Source organism: Scyliorhinus canicula, chromosome 18 (genome assembly GCF_902713615.1).
Source record: "Scyliorhinus canicula chromosome 18, sScyCan1.1, whole genome shotgun sequence".
NCBI lineage: Eukaryota > Metazoa > Chordata > Chondrichthyes > Carcharhiniformes > Scyliorhinidae > Scyliorhinus > Scyliorhinus canicula.
Window position 1 is genome coordinate 75226903 of NC_052163.1, and position 20677 is coordinate 75247579.

The following is a 20677-nucleotide window of genomic DNA, read 5'->3' on the forward strand; positions in this document are numbered from 1 at the left end:
GAACAGGCCCTTCGGCCCTCAATGTTGTGCCGAGCCATGATCACCCTACTCAACCCACATATCCACCCTATACCCGTAACCCAACAACCCCCCCCCCTTAACCTTACTTTTTTTATTAGGACACTACGGGCAATTTAGCATGGCCAATCCACCTAACCCGCACATCTTTGGACTGTGGGAGGAAACCGGAGCACCCGGAGAAAACCCACGCACACAGGGGGAGGACGTGCAGACTCCACACAGACAGTGACCCAGCCGGGAATCGAACCTGGGACCCTGGAGCTGTGAAGCATTTATGCTAACCACCATGCTACCCTGCTGCCCCTTGAAGTTGGGGGCTTCTCTGGCTCAATTTCTGGGAAAAGACTGTCTATTAATATTCACTGCCAATTTCCAGATGCCTTGACGACACTTCCTCACACCCTTCCTGCAAAGACTCCACTCCATTCTCCCAGTTGCATCTCTTCTAATGATGCCACCTTCTACAACACTGCTTCTGACTTGTTTTCCTTCTCTCCCCCCCCCCCGGCCGCCCCTCCCCTCCCCTGCAAGTGTGGTTGACAGGGTCGCTCAACCATGTCTGTCCCATTTCTCCCATTTCTGCTCTGGCCTTCGCCTCTCCCTCCAGAACTCCAATAAAGTTCCCCAGCCTCCACATTTAAAGCATCACCCTGTGCCATTTTCACCACCTCCCTTCTCCTCTGTATTCTGTAAGGATATTTATCTCTCTATGCTACCCTGGTCTATTCCTCCATCACCTCCAACAGCACGGCACCTTCCCATGCAATTGCAGGAGCTGTAACACTTGCCCTTTTAGCACCTCTCTCTTCACCACCCAAGACCCGGGCATCCTTTCCGGGTGAACCAGTGATTGACTTGTACTTCCTTCATGTTAGTATACTCTATTCACTGCTCACAATGTGCTCTCCTCTACATTGTGGGGACTGCATGGAGACTGGTTGACATCTCTACGCTGTCTGCAAGCTTGATCCTGACCTTCGGTTGCTTGTTATTTTAATTTGCCACCTTGCTCTCATTTCTGCTGTGATGTTCCATTGAAAGTCTATGCAAGCCAGCACCTCTGCATCTTATTATGGTCTCTGGACTCAACGTTGAGGTCAACAATTTCAGGCCATGAACTCTGTCCCCCATTTTGATTCTTTTGTTTGCGAGGTGTCAGCCGCCTGTCTGTGTCTTGTTCTCATGTTTTTGCTTTCAGTCAGAGATAATCTTTATTCTGCCATTCACACCTATTTTGGGCCAATGCTTTGTTTGTGCTACAACCGTTACCAGTCCCTTTGTCTTTTGTTCTATGACATCTTTGTTATTTAATCTAACCCTAACCCTCTAACCTACCCCAGATAATCTCTAACCTTCCCTTTTGTTCTATTTGCTCTGTATCCTTTTGAAACATCCGAGCGAATACTCTGATATATAACCTCAACTCTCAGGAGTCCAGGTGCAGTGTTCAAGTGGTTTTATTCCGCATGTGGGGACTCGACGCTGAGCAATGCAGGTGCTTCTCACCTCAGTTCAAAATGAGCACAGTTTATATCTGTTTTATTACCAGTTACAATTAACAGCATTAGGTAGACAAAGATCACAGCACAATGGCCTCCGGTGGGCTGATTATTGTGTTACTGTATTGCATTACCGAGACTTGGTATTGTTTTTCCAGAGACAGCAAAGAATGTGTTTATTTTGTGTGAAAGATTTATAGAGGTAAATGGATGTCGTTTGAAAATGAAATGAAATGAAAATGGCTTATTGTCACAAGTAGGCTTCAAATGAAGTTACTGTGAAAAGCCCCTAGTCGCCACATTCCGGCGCCTGTTCGGGGAGGCTGGTACGGGAATTGAACCGTGCTGCTGGCCTGCCTTGGCCTGCTTTAAAAGCCAGTGATTTAGCCCTGTGCTAATCAGGCTGTGTGATGGTGGCCTCCATTTCTTAATGAGGTTATCCAGTGTCATTATTTGTGCTGTTGGAATGCATGAGATTAACCCCCGCCACATCCTCTCTGTCCATTTGTTTTGAATATGGGATATAGTAGGTTACTTTGAACGAGCGTCAATTTGTTATTTGCAGTTTTTTTAGCTGACTTCTTTGCACAATTCGACCTCTCCAGTAAGGTTGTGGTTGTCCACGAATGTTTTGCCACCCTAGCTGCTGGTCCTAACTGGCACTCTAAAGCTAATCTGCACCTTCACTTTCAACAGCATAAAACACATCACATTTCTATTTCCCATCAGTTCTGAAGTAGAGTCAATTAACTTGAAATGTTAACTCTGTTCCTTTCTCCATAGATGGTGGCAGAGTTTTTCCAGAACTTTTTGTTATTATCACACTGATTTTGGTTGTTTGATAGTTTAGAACTAGTTTAGCTGAAAAAAAGATACATTGAATATTTTCACCTTGCATTCATCAGGGCATTCGCAAGAATACCAAATGTAAAGGGAACAACAATTTACACTACATGAGAAGAGTGTGCTGATTGATTGGCTGACAAGTAGACTCTATTAGAGGCATTGCCATAGAGAAACCACCAGAAACTGATGACTGACAGTTAACTGTGAAGCTTTGACCAGTACAGGCTTGAACGGCCGAAGGGTCTGTTCCTCTGCTGTATTCTTTGTTGTTGTTTGTTTAAATTGAAAACCAGGCAGACTAATTCTGATTGGTTAAAGCATTGCCCTGAGGAATGAACCAGAGAATGGCGGTTTCCTATTTTCTTTAGTTGAACTAGGCGTAATAGAACATAGAACAGTACAGCACAGAACAGGCCCTTCGGCCCTCAATGTTGTGCCGAGCCATGATCACCCTATGTGTGTACACATTTTTTCTGTTTGCAAAGAACAGGGCCCTGTGTATTCATATATGTAGCTTCTGGCACATGTAAGTGTGCCACACTATGAACTGGACAGCTTAATTCTGAGCACACCCAGGATTGTTCAATGATTGTTGTCCAGTTGTGGAATCACATCTAATGTTGGACTTTGTGTTTTGAGGTTTACAAGAGTGGGCTACTTCGGTATGGTGGGTGAGTACCTTGCCTGCTGCGAACAGCTGAAGGGACATGATGTGATGTTTGATATGATCTTCCAATCTTTGGGGAAAAGGAGCAGCATGGTAGCACAGTGTTTAGCACTGCTGCCTTACCGTGCCAGGGCCTCGGGTTCAATTCGGCCTTGGGTGACTGTCTGTGTGGAGATTGCGATTTCTCCCTGTGTCTGCATGGGTTTCCTCCGGGTGCTCTGGTTTCCTCCCACAGTCCAAAGATGTACAGGTTAGATGGATTGGCCATGATAAATTGCCCCTTAGTGTCCAAAACGTTAGGTGGGGTTACGGGGATAGGTTTGGGGCGTGGACTTAGGCACTGTATGCTTTCCAAGGGTCGGTGCAAATAGCTTCCTTCTGCACTGTAGAGATTCTATGATTCTATCTGGCCTACATATCGAGCATTACACCAGCACTGAAATTCATATATCCATTACCCATTTGTGTGATAGGCAGAAGGTCGTTTTGGCTTCATGGCAGCATCCAGTTCGTGGTGAACTCCATTTTTGTTGCTGCTGCATAGTCGCAGCGTAAAACGGTTCAATTGATCAATTGGAGTCAACGTACTTGGTTTGAATTTAAACAAAGCTTGGCAGTAGTTGTCGGTCATTAGTCAACTAGTGCATTCTCCAATGCACTGCCTCTACCAATCAGAGTCCACTTTTCAACCAATTAGCACTCTCTTCTCATGCAGTATAAATTGTTCCTTTTACATTTGGCATTCTTGATGAGTACAAAATGAACAGCTTTAACATGTGTCTTTTTCAGTGCTTAATTATTGATTTATTTTAAATTTATCTTTCAGATGAGACGCTGCCTCATCTTTCTACGGTGGATGTAAAAGACATAGCAGTAATTTGAAGATGAGCAGGGTAGTTATCCCCAGTGTACAGGCCAATATTTATCCCTCAAAAACAAAATTTCAAGAAATTTTATTTGGTCATTGTTCGTGGGATCTTGCTGTGCACATTTTCCATATTCCAACAGTTATTATAATTCAGAACTATTTCATTGGATGTGAAGCGCTTTGGGATATTCTGAGGTCATTAAAGGCATTATATAAATGCAAATTTTTTTTCCCCTCAGGTGATAACATCAAAGAGTTTCTACTGAGTCTACGCTACTTCCGGGTCTTCATTGCCCTGTGGAATATCTTCATGATGTTCTGTATGATTGTGTAAGTTGAGAAACTACAATAAACTAATTAATATAGCAACCGATACCATATTATCAGTTGCCCTTGAATATCTTGTTTGGATTTCACATTTCTGGGTTAAAATATGTTCAAATTTTTTTTTGTCTTTTAAAAATATTTTGAATTCAATTCTTACTTTTTTCCAATTAAGGGGCAATTTATCATGGCCAGTCTACTTACCCTGCACATCTTTGGGTTTGTGGGGGTGAGACCCACACAGACATGGGGCGAATGTACAAGCTCCACACGGACAGTGACCTGGGGCTGGGATTGAATCCAGGTCCTCAATGCCGTGATGCAGCAGTGCTAACCACCGTGCCACATGCTGCCCCTTAAAATATGTTCAAATCTAACAGCGCTAGACTGCTAATGAGGTTCTGTTGTGTTGTTATTAATCTTGGTCCTCCTGTATTTCATTAGAGGGAGTATTTAGGAGGATGGCGGTGGAATACTACTTGTGTCACAGAGGCCCAGCCCCCCACCCGGTGAAATTTAAACTCAATTGTACAAAAGCTAGTCTCAGTAATGGTATTTACTCCCTCCGCCACTAGCCCACAATGGCAGCAGTCTGTACCATTTACAAAAGGCCTTGCAGCAACTTAAACTCCTTTGGCAGCACCATCCCAACATATAACCTCGATCCGGGCATCTGCTGCAAGACCAGGAAACACCACGACTGGTTCAACGAGTACTACTACACCATCCAGCACTTCGCTGACCAGCGCCACACCTTCTTCAGTGCCACCAAGGCAATATATGGATCCAGTACCGTAGGCCTCAAGCCAATGCAAAATAAGGATGGAACCCTCTTGAGAAACAGAGAAAACGTCTGGCTTCGATGGAGAGAACACTTCAAAGAACTCCTAAACCAGGTATACAACCATAGATCAGGACGTGTTTGAGAAAATACCCCAACTCCCCATCAAAGATGAACTTGGACTCCCAGCAAGCATGGATGAAGTCGAAGCCACCATTAAACAGTAAAATTGGAAAAGGTGCAGGAGTGGCCGGATGGGAGAAGAGATCACCCGTCATCCCCAGCAGTTGTTGCTGAAAATCTGGGATGAGAAGAAATTCCTGCCAGCCTCGGGGATGCTGCCATCACCACCACCTTCAAGAAAGGAAACAAAGCAGATTGTGGGAACTACAGGGGATCTCCCTACTCTGCATCGTCGGGAAGATCATCACCCAAATCCTCTTTAGCTGCCTTCTCCCAGTCTCTGAAGGAATCCTTCAGCAAAGCCAATGTGGCTTCCGACCAAACCGTGGAACAGTGGAAATAATTTTCACAGCTCAGCAACTTCAAGATAAATGCTAGGAACAAAATCAACCATTCTATATGGCCTTCATCGATTTGACCAAGGCTTTTGACTCAGTTACTTGGGAAGTGCTATGTCAAAGGCCTGCTTTCCAGAGAAATTCATCAACATCCTCCAACTCCTCCACAACAAGATGGCAGCAAAAGTCAACGCCAATGGAAGTAAGACAAATGTATGAAGTGAAGACTGGAGTCAAACAAGGATGTGCCATTGCCCCCGCCCTTTTCTCCATCTTCAATGCCACCAACCTTCACCTTATCAAGAGCAAGATTCCCAGTGGAGCTGACGTCGTCTACAGGATAGGCAGAACTTTTAAACCTCCAGGTTGAAATCCATGAAGAAAACGGCACTGACATCGCTCGTTGAACCAATATGCGAATTACATCACCATCTCCATCATAAGAGAATCTCGAAGCCGTGCTTGACATCTTCGTGGAAGCATACCGAAGAATCAATCTCAGCCTCAAAAAGACTTCAGTCCTTTTCCAAACCGTCCCAGGGCAAGATCCTGGTTTCTTCCACCATCAAGATCAATGGAAAAACCCTATCAAACATGGAACATTTCCCATACCTGGGGAGCCACCTCTCCTCTAAAGCTGACATCGAGGTGGAGACCCAACATGGTATTCAATCCGCAAGTGCCTCCTTCGATGCCTAAGAGTCTTTGACCGCAACATCTGTGCTGATACCAAGATCCTCATGGAAAAGGCTGATCTCTTCCCAATTCTTCTATACGACTCAGAAATTTAGTCTAGTACAGTTGCCACCTCAGGGCCCTGGAGAGGTACCATCAACTCTTGAGATACATTCTCTGCATCAGTTGGGAGGACAGGTGTACAAACATCAGTGGTCCTTGATGGACCAAGGGCACCAGCATCAAGGACATGATCACCCAAAACCAAATCCACTGGACTGGACACATATTTAGGATGTCAGAATCCCAACTGCCAAAACAAATCTCTTTGCCCAGCTGAAGGATGGCTTCAGAACAAGAAGAGGACAAAGGAAATGCTTCAAAGACACCCTGAAGGCTTACCTCAAGAAATGCAACATAGACATCAATGCCTGGGAGACATTTGCTCAGAAGAGACCTACTTGGAGCAACCTTCTGATTGAAGGGACACAATTCTTCGAGGACACCCGACGGCAAGACAAAGTCCCAAGTATCCTGAGAAAGGAATACCAGTGATCTCGCATCCAAGGATCGATCCCATCTCCCGGAAACAACTGCCATATTTGCGGTTGAAGATGCAGCTCTAGGATTGGGCTCATCAGCCTTGCAAGGACTCACAGAACCAATGACCAGTAATACAGAATTACTTAGGTGGACAGTCATACTCATTGGCAGGTGATTGCTGACGAAGAAGAGAAGAATACATGACCTCTAACAGCTAGAAAGATAAAGGCAGCAGATGCATGGGAACACCACCAGCTGCAAGTTCCCGTCCAAACCACTCTCTATTGGCACTACGTCACCGTTCGTTCACATTCATTGGGTCAAAATCCCTTTCCTAACAGCATTGTGGGGGTACCTACACCCATGGCTGCAACAGTTCAAGAAGGCGGCTCACCACCACCTTCACGAGGGCAGTTAGGGATAGACAATAGATGCTGGCCATGTCTGTGATGTGTACATCCCAGGTCACAAATTAATAATTTTTGAAAATTGAAAAGCTGAGATCCACTTTGCTGCAGCTGGCGAGGAGCCTTTAACAGTTTCCTCCTCTGACGGCTGTGACTTCAGCCTTCAAGGCCTCAACTTCTGGAATTCCCTCCTTGAAGCTCCCTATCTCTCACTGCCATTCTCCTCTTATAAGCTCTTCAAAACCTAGTTCTTTGACCAAGCTTTCGGTTACCTGTCCAAATATTCCCTTGTGTGGCCTGGTGTCAACTCTTGTTTGATAAGATACCTGTGAAGTGCTTCAGTTTTATTACCTTGGCCTTCAGTGCTTCCACAAAATGGCCGCCGACACCTCCCATTCTGATTCAACTGCATATACTCCTGAAACTCCGCCCGCATCTTTATCACAAAAACCTCCATCCGCCATCAACCCCGAGCCAAACCTCCACCCCGGCCTCTGCTCTCTTCCGATCTAAACTGAATCTCCAGCCAGTTGGGCGCATGGTCCGTGATGACTATCCTCGCATACTCTACCCCATCCACCCCAACCAAAATCCCCAACTCACTACAAAGTAATCATTCCTCGAATACACCTTATAGACGTGTGAAAAGAAGGAATACTCCCTTCCCCTGGGTTCTGAAAGTGCCGTGGATTCACCATACCCATCCTCTCCATAAACCCCTCCAGCTCCCTTGCCATTCATACCCTACCCATCGACCTGAGGCTCAATCTGTCCACCCTCGGCTCCAGGACACAGTTACAACCTCGCCCCATGATCAACTGGTACGTGGTCAAATCTGGGATCGCTACCAGCAACCCCCTCCTCAAACCCACACCATCCCAATTTGGGGCATACACATTTACCAACACCACCGATGTTCCTCCCAATACCCCCACTCACAATCACATATCTCCCACCCGGATCCCTCACCTCCTTCGCACTCGCAAATCCCATTTTCTTGCTCATCAAAAATGTCATTACCCTCTATTTTGATGTGGAGATGCCGGCGTTGGACTGGGGTGAGCACAGTAAGAAGTCTTACAACACCAGGTTAAAGTCCAACAGGTTTGTTTCAAACACGAGCTTTCGGAGCACGGCTCCTTCTTCAGGTGAATGGAAAGGCTTGTTCCAGAAATGTTTATATAGACACAGTCAGAGATGCCCCGGAATGCGAGCACCTGCAGGCAATCAAATCATCAAAGATGCAGAGAGAGAGGTAACTCCAGGTTAAAGAGGTGTGAATTGTCCCAAGCCAGTTCAGTCGGTAGGCCTCTGCAAGTCCAGGCTTGTTGGTGGGGGCCGAATGTAATGCGACATGAATCCCAGATCCCGGTTGAGTCCGCATTCATGCGTGCGGAACTTAGCTATAAGTTTTTGCTCAGCAACGCAAAATTGCTGAGCAAAAACTTATAGCTAAGTTCCGCACGCATGAATGCGGACTCAACCGGGATCTGGGATTCATGTCGCATTACATTCGGCCCCCACCAACAAGCCTGGACTTGCAGAGGCCTACCGACTGAACTGGCTTGGGACAATTCACACCTCTTTAACCTGGAGTTACCTCTCTCTCTGCATCTTTGATGATTTGATTGCCTGCAGGTGCTCGCATTCCGGGGCATCTCTGACTGTGTCTATATAAACATTTCTGGAACAAGCCTTTCCATTCACCTGAAGAAGGAGCCGTGCTCCGAAAGCTCGTGTTTGAAACAAACCTGTTGGACTTTAACCTGGTGTTGTAAGACTTCTTACTGTCCTCTATTTTGAATCAAACCCTGGGTGAAAAACCTGCCCGACCCACCTCTTCCTTAACGCAACCTGGTCCTTCACACGGAGGTGCATCTCCTGCAGAAAGACCACCCCCACTTTCAAGCTCCTGAGGTGCACCATAGAAAGCATCATATCTGGCTGCATCACAGCCTGGCATGGCAACCGCTTGGCCCAAGACCATAAACTACAGAGAGTTGTGAACACAGTCTAGTCCATCACGCGAACCCGCCTCCCATTCATTGACTCTGTCTAAACCTCCTGCTGCCTTGGCAAAATGGGCAGTATAATAAAAGACCCCTCCCACCCGGGCTCATTCAGTCTCCGGGCGGGTTACACGTTACCAGCCTTACCAATCCCCACCACCTTCCCTGACTGCATCCTCCCAATTGCCTCTTTTACCTCCTGCTCCCCCTCCAGCCCTGCCCTATCTTCTTCCCCAACCTCGATTTTCCTGTGGACAAAGAGTCAAACTTTGCCTGAAGCTCCTTCCTCCTGGGCAAAAGGGCAGACACGGGTCCTATCCACCTCCGGCATTTCCTCTTTATCAATTTTTGCCGTTCCTCCCTCTCTCTCTTCCTTGTCCACTTAGCCTTAAATGAGATCACCTCTCCCCTTACTATTGCCGTCAGAGCCTCCCACACCACCAACTGCAAAACGTCTCCTGTGCAATTAAATCCCACATATTCCTCGATCACCTTCCCAAGCCCAGTCCCCTAACAACCCCACATCCATTCTCCACCCCGGCCTCTGAGCCACCCCCTTCTCTGGAACCACATCTACCCAATGCTGCGCATGGTCCGAAATCAATGTCGCTGAATACTGCGACCCTTTGACCTTGGCCAATAACGCCTTCCCCAAATCTTAAGTACACTTTATGTACCAGGGTGCAAAACAAATACTCCCTATCCCTCGGGTGCAGGAACCTCCACGGGTCCACTCCTCCCATCTCCCTCATGAGCCCAGCGTGTGGCTTCGCCCCACATGACTGGGCCAGGGAGCGTGGCTGAGACCTGTCCACTTTCGGCTCCTGCACCATATTCACGCCCCCCCTCCCCCCATTAACTTGTGGATGCCCAAATCCGGGTTGGCACCCAGCACTCTCTTCACAAACCCTACATCATCTCAGTTGGGGCCATATACAGTCACCAGCTTCCCCTCTTACACCCCTGTCACAATCACATACCTACACCCCCTGGTCTGCCACCACCTTCTCCATCTGAAACTGCAACCTCTTGCCCACCAATACAGATACCCCCCAAGCCCTGCTATCGGATTAGATTGGATTTGTTTATTGTCACTTGTACCGAGGTACAGTGAAAATGATGTTTCTGCGAGCAGCTCAAACAGATTATTAAGTACATGAAAAAAAATTAAATGAAAGAAAATACATAATAGTGCAAGACAAGGTACACAATGTAAATACATAAACACCGGCATCGGGTGAAGCAAACAGGGGTGTAGTATTTTTTTATTTTTTTTTATAAATTTAGATTACCCAATTATTTTTTCCAATTAAGGGGCAATTTAGCGTGGCCAATCCACCTACTCTGCACATTTTTGGGTTGTGGGGGCGAAACTCACGCAGACACGGGGAGAATGTGCAAACTCCACACGGACAGTGACCCAGAGCCGGGATCGAACCTGGGACCTCAGCGCCGTGAGGCGGTTATGCTAACCACTAGGCCACCGTGCTGCCCAGGGGTGTAGTATTAATCAGGTCAGTCCATAAGAGGGTCGTTTACGAGTCTGGTAGCTGCAGGAAAGAAGCTGTTTTTTGAATCTGTTTGTACGTCTTCTCAGACTTTTGTATCTCCTGCCTGATGGAAGAAGTTGGAAGAGTGAGTAATCCGGGTGGGAGGGGTCTTTGATTATGCTGCTCACTTTCCCCAGGCAGCGGGAAGTGTAGATGGAGTCTATGGATGGGAGGCAGGTTTGTGTGATGGACTGAGCTGTGTTCACGACTCTCTGAAGTTTTTTGCGGTTTTGGGCCGAGCAGTTGCCATACCAGGTTGTGATGCATCCAGACAGGATGCTTTCTATGGTGCATCTATAAAAGTTGGTAAGAGTTAATGTGGGCATGTCGAATTTCCTTAGTATGCTGAGGAAGTATAGACGCTGTTGTGCTTTCTTAGTGGTAGCATCGACGTGGGTGGACCAGGACAGGTTGTTGGTGATGTGCACACCTAGGAATTTGAAGCTGTCAACCATCTCCACCTCGGCCCCGTTGATGCTGAAAGGGGTGTGTACAGTACTTTGCTTCCTGAAGTCAGTGAGCAGCTCTTTAGTTTTCCTAGCATTGAGGGATTGCTATCGAACCCTGAATGAAAAGCTGACTAACCCAACCTTTCCTGAGCCTCACCTGATCTTTCACCTGCAGATAGATCTTCCTTCAGCATCACCACATTGGCCTTTAGACTCTTTGTGCAAACATCCTCGACCTCTTCACTGGTCCCCCAACCCCCTCAGGTTCCACCTCACTATTCTGACCAAGGGTCTCTCACCATCCCCTCCCCCCAATCTGCCATCATCATAACCCTGAGTCCTGCCCACCAGGCCTGACCTGCCCCATCCCTTTGTTGCCATCAAATCCCTTCCCCTCCATCCCAGAATCCACCATTCACTTCCTCTTGAAAACACCTCCTCCCAATATTGATCCCATCCCCCCACTTTTCAGACCTCCCAGGCCCATCAAAACCTGTTCAACCAGGTTCCAACGAATGCAGCCCCTCCCTCCACCACACTCCTGTTCACTAGCCCTCCTTTGCTTCCTAGTGTGGAGGCTCCTGCGCAGCCCCTGAAAACGAGGACAATCAAGCAAAATCAGTGCAAAAATCCGAGCCCCAGAAAACTGCCATAACCCCAAAGTTCAATATTCCCATACCCACTGTAACCCATAGCAGAGGGTACACTCCCCTTCCCCATCAACCAACCCAAAACCAAATCCCCAACTGTTCCCCCCACGCATAGAGAACTAGATAAACATCCTGAAACAACAAATAAGGCCGTATACAGCTGTATATTTCACCCCCTTCCCTCAGTCCAGAACCAAACCCCAGTCCCGTCTCTCATTGTAACCCCAGTCTTTATAGCCTTCACAAACACCTCCACTGTCTCAAAGTAGAAGCCCGTCGAATTGTAGATCACCCTCAGCTCTGCCGGGTAGACCATGCCAAATCTCACACCATTACTGTAGAATGTCACCTTCACCCGACCAAAGGCCACCCGCCTTCTCACCAGCTCCACAGTTAAGCCCTGGTATATACCAGCTCTTTCCCACTGCACCTCACGTCTTTGTTTTGCCCAACTCAGAACCTTTTCTTTGACGTGGAATTTGTGTAAACAAATTATGACCATCCTTGGCGACTCGTTTGTCTTCGGCTTGGGCCTGAGCGACCGATGAGCCCTGTCCAGTTCATATCTGGAGGGTCCCCCCCCCCCGATCAACCTTTGCGAGTCCAGGTCCGGAATCTTCCCCAACACCCGCCTCATAAACTCCACGTCATCCCACTAACAACATAACAATCCCAACCCCCCCATAACAAATTGATCACCTGGTAAACTGGTGGGGGTGTCTTCTCCTCTACCTCACCAGTCTCCTATTTTTTTAAAATAAATTTAGATTACCCAATTATTTTTTCCAATTAAGGGGCAATTAAATAAGCGACCACTCACTCCACGCCCTCCACCGGAAGTCCTTGCCATCAAATATTGGCATATTATTTGTGTCTTCCACTGTGAAGACCGACACAAAATACCAGATCAATGTCTCAGCCATTTCTTTTCCCATTATTAAATCCTCCTTCTCATCCTCTAAAGCAGGGGTGGGCAAACTTTTCCGTGCAAGGGCCGCATTCAGAAATTCACAATTCACAAAGGGCCGCATAGTATATTAAGTAAAATAATTACGTCACCCGGTTATGATTCTGGGCGCCTCATATAGAACATAGAACAGTACAGCACAGAACAGGCGCTTCGGCCCTCGACGTTGTGCCAAGCAATGATCACCCTACTCAAGTCAACGTATCCACCCTATACCAGTAAGTAACCCAACAGCCCCCCCACCCATTAACCTTTAAAAAAAAAAAAAAAATTTTTTTTTTTTTTTTTTTTTTTTTTAATGACTTGGTGGGCCGCAGAAATACCTTTGGCGGGCCGCATGCGGCCCGCGGGCCGTAGTTTGCCCACCCCTGCTCTAAAGGATCAATGTTTACCTTAACCACTCCTTTTCGTTTTAGATATTTGTAGAAACTTTTGCTATATAGGGCAGCATGACGGAGCAGTGGTTAGCACTGCTGCCTCACGATGCCAAAGACCCGGGATCCATCCTGGCCCCGGGTCACTGTCTGTGTGGAGTTTGCACATTCTTTCCATCCCTCATCGGTCTCACCCCCACAGCCCAAAAAGATGTGCAGGGTGGGTGAATTGGCCACGCTAAATTGCCCCTTAATTAGCCAGACAGAATTGGGTACTCTAAATTTATATTTAAATAAGAAACATTCCGAGCTAGTTTACTCTCAATCTATCTTTTCTTTATAGCTTTATTCGTGGCCTTCTGTTGACCTTTAAAGATTTCTCAATCCTCTTATTTCTCACTAATCTTTGCCACTTTGAATGCATTCTCTTTCAATTTGATACCCTCCTTTATCTCCTTAGATATTCATAGCTGATTATTCCTTTTCCTACAGTCCTTCCTTTTCACCAGCAGATTCTTTTGCTGAGCACATGAGAAATTGCTTTGAAAGTCCTCCACTGTTCACCATAAAGTCTTTGCTCTCAGTCTAACTTAGCTAATTCCTCCCTCATCCCATTGTAGTCTCTTTTGGTATTGAATTTTACCTTCTCACCCTCCATCTGTATTTTAAATTCAACCATACCGTGATCGCTCCTTCCGAGACGATCCCTAATTTATGAGATCATTAATTATTCCTGTCTCATTACACAGGACCAGATTTAGGATAGCTTACTCCCTTGTAGGTTCCATTATATACTGTTTGAGGAAACTGTCGTGGATACGTTCAATGAACTCCACCTCAAGGCTACCTTGACCGACCTGGTTTGAACAATGGACATGTAGATTAAAATCCCATGACAAATCCCCATGACCATTTTTACATGCATCAGTTATTTCTTTGTTTATTGCCCGCCCCAAGTGATGTTATTATTTGGTGGCTTATAGACTCCGCCTATCAGCGACCTTTTCTCCTTACTGTTTCTAATTTGCACCCAAATGGATTCAACCTTTTTTCCATAGAACCCATATCATCTCTCACTAACCCCAATGTCATCCTTAAATGTCAGATCTACACCACCTCCCTTACCTTCCTGTCTGTCCTCCTGAATAGTCTGATAACCCTGGATATTTAACTCCCAGTCGTGACCACCGTGCAACCATGTCTTTGTAATGATCACTAAATCATACTCATTCGCGATGATTCGTGCTGTCAACTCATTTACCTTGTTTCGAATGCTACGAGCATTCAGGTTCCTCCTCATCTCGGTCTTAAATGACCTGCCTCTTATTCTGGGTTTGTCTCCTGGTTCTGGACTCATCAGTCAGGGAAAACATTCCATCTACATAGAAAATAGAACATAGAAAATACAGTACAGAACAGGCACTTCGGCCCACGATGTTGTGCCGAACTTTTGTCCTAGATTAAGAACAAATTAATCTACACCCCATCATTCTACCGTAATCCATGTACCTACCCAATAGCCACTTGAAGGTCCCTAATGTTTCCGACTCAACTACTTCCATAGGCGCGCATTCCATGCCCCCACTACTCTCTGGGTAAAAAACCTACCTCTGACATCCCCCCTATATCTTCCACCATTCACCTTGAATTTATGTCCTCTTGTAATGGTTTGTTCCACCCGGGGAAAGAGTCTCTGACTGTCTACTCTATCTATTCCCTGATCATCTTATAAACCTCTATCACGTCTCCCCTCATCCTTCTCCGTTCTAATGAGAAAAGGCCTAGCACCCTCAACCTTTCCCCGTAAGACCTACTCTCCATTCCAGGCAACATCCTGGTAAATCTCCTTTGCACCTTTTCCAAAGATTCCACATCCTTCCTAAAATGAGGCGACCAGAACTGCACACAGTACTCCAAATGTGGCCTTACCAAGGTTTTGTACAGCTGCATCATCACCTCATGGCTCTTAAATTCAATCCCTCTGCTAATGAACGCTAGCAGACCATAGACCCTCTTCACAGCTCTGTCCACTTGAGTAGCAACTTTCAAAGATCTATGAACATAGACCCCAAGATCTCTCTGCTCCTCTACATTGCCAAGAACCCTACCGTTAACCCTGTATTCCGCATTCATATTTGTCCTTCCAAAATTGTCAACCTCACACTTTTCAGGGTTAAACTCCATCTGCCACTTCTCAGCCCAGCTCTGCATCCAATCTATGTCTCTTTGTAGCCGACAACAGCCCTCCTCACTATCCACAACTCCACAAATCTTCGTATCGTCTGCAAATTTACTGACCCACCCTTCAACTCCCTCATCCAAGTCATTATGAAAATCACAAACAGCAGAGGACCCAGAACTGATCCCTGCGGTATGCCATTGGTAACTGGGCTCCAGGCTGAATATTTGCCACCCACCACCACTCTCTGACTGCTATTGGTTAGCCAGTTCGTTATCCAACTGGCCAGATTTTCCACTATCCCATGCCTCCTTACTTTCTGCATAAGCCTACCGTGGGGAACCTTATCAAATGCCTTACTAAAATCCATGTACACTACACCCACTGCTTTACCTTCATCCACGTGCTTGGTCACATCCTCAAAGAATTCAGTAAGACTTGTGAGGCAAGACCTACCCCTCACAAATCTGTGCTGACTATCCCTAATCAAGCAGTCTACCCCATCACACCCGTAACAACTTCCAAGTTTCAATGAGATCGCCTCATTCTTTGAAATGGTACATAACTACAAATTGTTGTTGATGGGGTCCAGGTGACCTCACAGTCCAAGTCGATATCCACTATTAAGTTGGCTCCCTAGATCAAGTTGCACTCTGAGGTGCTTCCATACGATTGTGATAGATGTAATATTCACTGTATACATTCAATGTGAGCCATACAGGCTGAGGAGTTCTACACTCTGTTACCAACAATGATGAAGTGTAGAGCAAAGGCCAGCTTCCACATCACAGGAAACAAGAGAGACCCCCAAGTGCCAAAGCTTAGCTAGGGGTCGAGTGCACTGTGCAGAGAGTCAATGGACAATGGTCTCTTTCCCACCACAGGTGGTAGGGAATACCCCAGGTCCAGATCTCCTCCACGACCTGCTAAGCTAAACATCTTGGCTTTGGCTGTTGAGTTTCTTTTTGAAATAATATTTTATTCGTAAAATATCTGAAAGAACATTATAAACATTTCAAAACGGCATCCCACAAAGTGCCATAGTATTCAGCTTTTCTACATGGGTCCTGTTACACTCTGAGATGCTTCAATACAGTCAAAGAATCATAACAGACATTTCAAAATGGTCATTGCAAATGGTGCAATTGTATTTAAGTTGTCTCCCTAGATAAAGTTGCACTCTGAGGTGCTTCCATACAATTGTGATACATGTAATATTCGCTCTATATTTTCAATGTGAGCCATACAGTCCGAGGGGATTCTATACAATTCCCACCCTTCAGTTCACTATGGCTGAAATGTCTTAGACAGCGACCTTTCCCCACTGAACCTCTGAGGCGGTTGCTCCAGCTTTGGTGTGTTCCTCATCATGTAGTCCTGGGCTTTGGAATGTGCCAGTCTGCAACACTTGGTGAGGGACAATTCCTTGTATTGGAAGAGCAATAAGTTTCGGGTGGAACAAAGAGCATCTTTCACAGAGTTCATGATCCTCCAGCAACATCTGATGTTTGTTGCAGTGTGCGTCCTTGGGAACAGCCCATAGAGCACAGAGTCCTGTGTCACAGAGCTGCTCAGGATGACCCTCAACAAAAAACACCTCCTCTCTCTCCAGACCTTCTTTGCACAGACACATCCCACAAGGAGGTGGACAATGGTCTCTTCCCCACCACAGCCTCCTTGAGGGCAATGTGCAGACAGGGTGAGACTCCAGATGTGTAGGAAGGAACTAACGGGGATGATATTCTCGCCACCAGCCAAGCCACATCTTGCTGCTTGATTGAAAGTTCTGGCGATGAGGCATTCAGCGAAATGCCTTTCACTGGATGCACGGTGATCCACCCGACAGGAGCCATCATCTCCTTTTCCCACAGGGCCTCAGGAACTTGTGTGCAGACCACTGCCTGGTGAACTTGTCAAAGGTGTTTCTCTGCATAAACGTCTCCACAAGGGACAGATGGTACGGCATGGTCCAACCACTTGGCCAGCATCTCAGCTGTGAAGCAGTGAGACCGGAGGTCGTGAAATGTCACTGTACAAAACTCAAGTTCATATTTCATTGCATTTGAGAGGAAGGTGCATGGGCTTGTGAGAATGGGGCACCTTGAGTTGTATGAGTTATCAAGCCATAGTGTTTTAAAGCGGTCAATTTTGTGAAAAAATATAGCTGATCTTTTTTTGTTTGTTTATTTCCAGGCTGTTTGGATCTTGAAACCTATCGATGCTGTGAAAATAATGAAATTCCGGACAGCCCACGCGACTGGATTTTTAGCTTTATCCCTTCTCCATTATCATTACTACATTTGTTCATTCTTCAGGGTCAGACATGTGTTTTCTCAACCGACAGCAATTGTACATAGTCTAAAGTCCGGTTCTGCAACAGCAGCTGCAGAGGTGGTAGCAGCTGTAACTATCTCAAAATTTCCCCCTCATTCTCTGGATAAATTGTGCGTATAGAAAGTTTCCCACACGCTTTCACACTGCACAGTTGGAAGAGCTGGTAGTTATTGCGTAGACCTATTTTAGTTTATTCCAGGTAAAAACTGATCCAGATCTAGAAAGTCAGCCTGTGACAAGTTGTAGAATTTTGCCATAAGTAACATACTTAGTGAATATTAAAATTATGTTGAATATTTAAAAGGTTGTAGCTATCTTAGCAAATTTATTCTGCATTTTACAAAAATTAAACAGGACAATTGTGTTGATTTAAAATTTTAAAAAACCTCCTTGTTTTTCATGCCAGTTTGAACTGTCAGTAGCTGTATCTTAAGTCTCCCCTTTGTGACCACACATGAACAATGCAAAATACAATCTGCAAGTTTGGAAAGCACTATGCCCACCATTATCACACTGTTCCTGACTGGCACAGAAATAACAGCTAATTAACCCATGTTTTTTGTAGACTCCAGAGACGGTGGAGGTTCTTTGTACTGAAATCTCTGCTGATCTGTAACTTGCAAGTAATGCACCTTCTTCCAGTGATATTGTGTGCAGTGAGAGAGTGGGAGAGAAGTGAAACTGCATCACAAAAATTGATCCTTTTAAATTCTTGCAGTAGAAATGTATTCAAATTTAACCTAATGGACTGTCTCTAACCATTTATCTGCTGCCACATACACAGGGTAATCACGGTTGACTTCCCTTTGCAGTATTGAGTTATACAGCTGCAGGGGAATAGTAGCCCAAGGAGCAATTCTCATTACAGCCTGAAACTGATGGTCATACTTGTCCCCTTCGCCTGCAGATTTAGAACCAGCAGTTAGCCAGCATGAGTCTGTGAAATAAACACTTCAGTGGGCTATTGTTTCAGTGCCACCAAAAGTGCTCACTCCATACTGTTCCGCTCAATAAGTCAGCAAGGGTATTGAAAAGGTTCATGTCCTGTACCTAAATATTTTAATATACCCACTCCTAACCCACGTGTTCAGCCACCACATTCGGGATCAGTGTTAATGATTGCCTGCCTTGGATTCTCACCTGCGAAGCAAGTTTTCCATTTTAAATACTTCAAAATATAATTATGCCCTTTGGTTGACCAGTGGTTTATGCAGCATTGGTGCCAACAGGTCTTTGCTAGAATTACTGCCCATAACTTGGGCACCTGTAATTCGTAAGGTAATTGTTCACATCCACCGACCATTTGAAGTGTCACAGTTGAAGGACAATGGTTAAACCCAATGCACTGTGATTGTGTCTGAAGGTGTGTTTGATACACCATGCCCTGCTTCGGGGTGTGGCAAAATAAAGTCACAGAAGCAGCCCCTCAACTGTGCGGAGTTTGCACGTTCTCCCCGTGTGTGCGTGGGTTTCCTCCGGGTGCTCCGGTTTCCTCCCACAGTCCAAAGATGTGCAGGTTAGGTGGATTAGTCATGTTAAATTGCCCTTAGTATCCAAAATTGCCCTTAGTGTTGGATGGGGTTACTGGGTTATGGGGATAGGGTGAAGGTGTGTGCTTGGGTAGGTTCTTTCAAAGAGCTGGTGCAGACTCGATGGGCCGAATGGCCTCCTACTGCACTGTAAATTCTATGATCTCACAGGTGCACTGAGGATGGAGTCCATTTCATAGGACAGGAATTGCTGATTTGCTTAATTGCCCTCTTATCTGGGGACATGATGTGATTGTGGGCAGCATGGTGGCACAGTGGTTAGCACTGCTGTCTCACAGCACTAGAGTACCGGGTTCGATTCCGATCTTGTCTGTGTGGAGTTTGTACTTTCTTCCCGTGTCTGCACGGGTTTCCTCCCATAGTCCAAAGATGTGAGGCTAGGTGGATTGGCCACACTAAATTGCCCTTCATGTCCAGGATGTGCAGGTTAGGTACGGGGATAGGGCTGGGAGTAGAGGGTCGGTGCAGACTCAATAGGCTGAATGTCCTCTTTCTGCACTGTTGGGATTCTATGGAAATGTTCCAAATTGGGGTGGGTGTAGTACGCAGCCTGCTTTTAATTATTTTTTTCCCCAATTAAGGGGCAATTTAGCGTGGCCAATCCACCTACCCTGCACGTCTTTGGGTTGTGGGAGTGAGACCCATGCAGACATGGGGAAATATGCAAACTCCACATGCACAGTGGCCCGGGGCTGGGATCGGACAGGGTCCTCAGTGCTGTGATGCAGCAGTGCTAACCACTGTGCCACCTGCTTTTAATTCTGGCCTTTCACAGTGACATTTGCATGAATCTCCATAAATGTGAACCATTTACACCACTGAAATGAAACTCCACTTGAAATTAAATTTCTACAGTGAGCACAAATTTTAAACAAAATCCTGTCAACGATTTAAAATCCCTTTAATTCTCAGAAAGCTATTAAAATGAGTTCTCACTGGGCATATCTCTGCTATCCATTTGTGAGCAGGCTGGTTATTTATTTGTAATTCTGCTAATAATGAGATGGGGAAGTTGGGCATGTAGCTCATGGAGCATGACAGACCTAATACCACTCACACTATTGCAGTGTCCGAAAGTCATTGCATCTGGTACCTGATCACAGACACGAAACATGAAGCAAAAGCAGTTTCTGAGTGAATTTGTTCTTAACCACACTTGTTCTTAACCAATCTCTGATTGGGTGCAGTGAAATTATTTAAAGTACTTGTGATCTATCCCCAATTTTGAGTTCTTGTCCAAGCTCAATTGTTCTATTTCCCATTTCACTTTTAGAAATAGCAGTTTCGTGAAATTGGAAGAGGAGTAAAATGGGATAATTGAAATACATTTGTTTGTTCATTGAACCTAGCTTAAATATGCAGACCACATTTAGTTCTAAAAGCTACTGGCCAACACTCTTGGCCAACCACAGTTATGGAAACTTTCCAAAAATTTGGCTGGCAGGATGCTTACATTTGTTAGT

At 45.8% G+C, this 20677-nt stretch overlaps 1 protein-coding gene across 1 annotated transcript in view; it reads left to right on the forward strand.

The window, feature by feature from the left end:
* smim7 (small integral membrane protein 7) overlaps nt 1–18049 on the forward strand; it is a 60206-nt gene extending 42157 nt beyond the window's left edge. The window contains exons 4-5 of the mRNA XM_038777224.1: nt 4141–4231; nt 17524–18049. Coding sequence (XP_038633152.1) covers nt 4141–4231; nt 17524–17539 — 107 coding nt within the window. The 3' untranslated portion in view covers nt 17540–18049. The remainder of the gene's footprint in view (nt 1–4140; nt 4232–17523) is intronic.
* The last annotated feature ends 2628 nt before the right edge of the window (nt 18050–20677 follow it).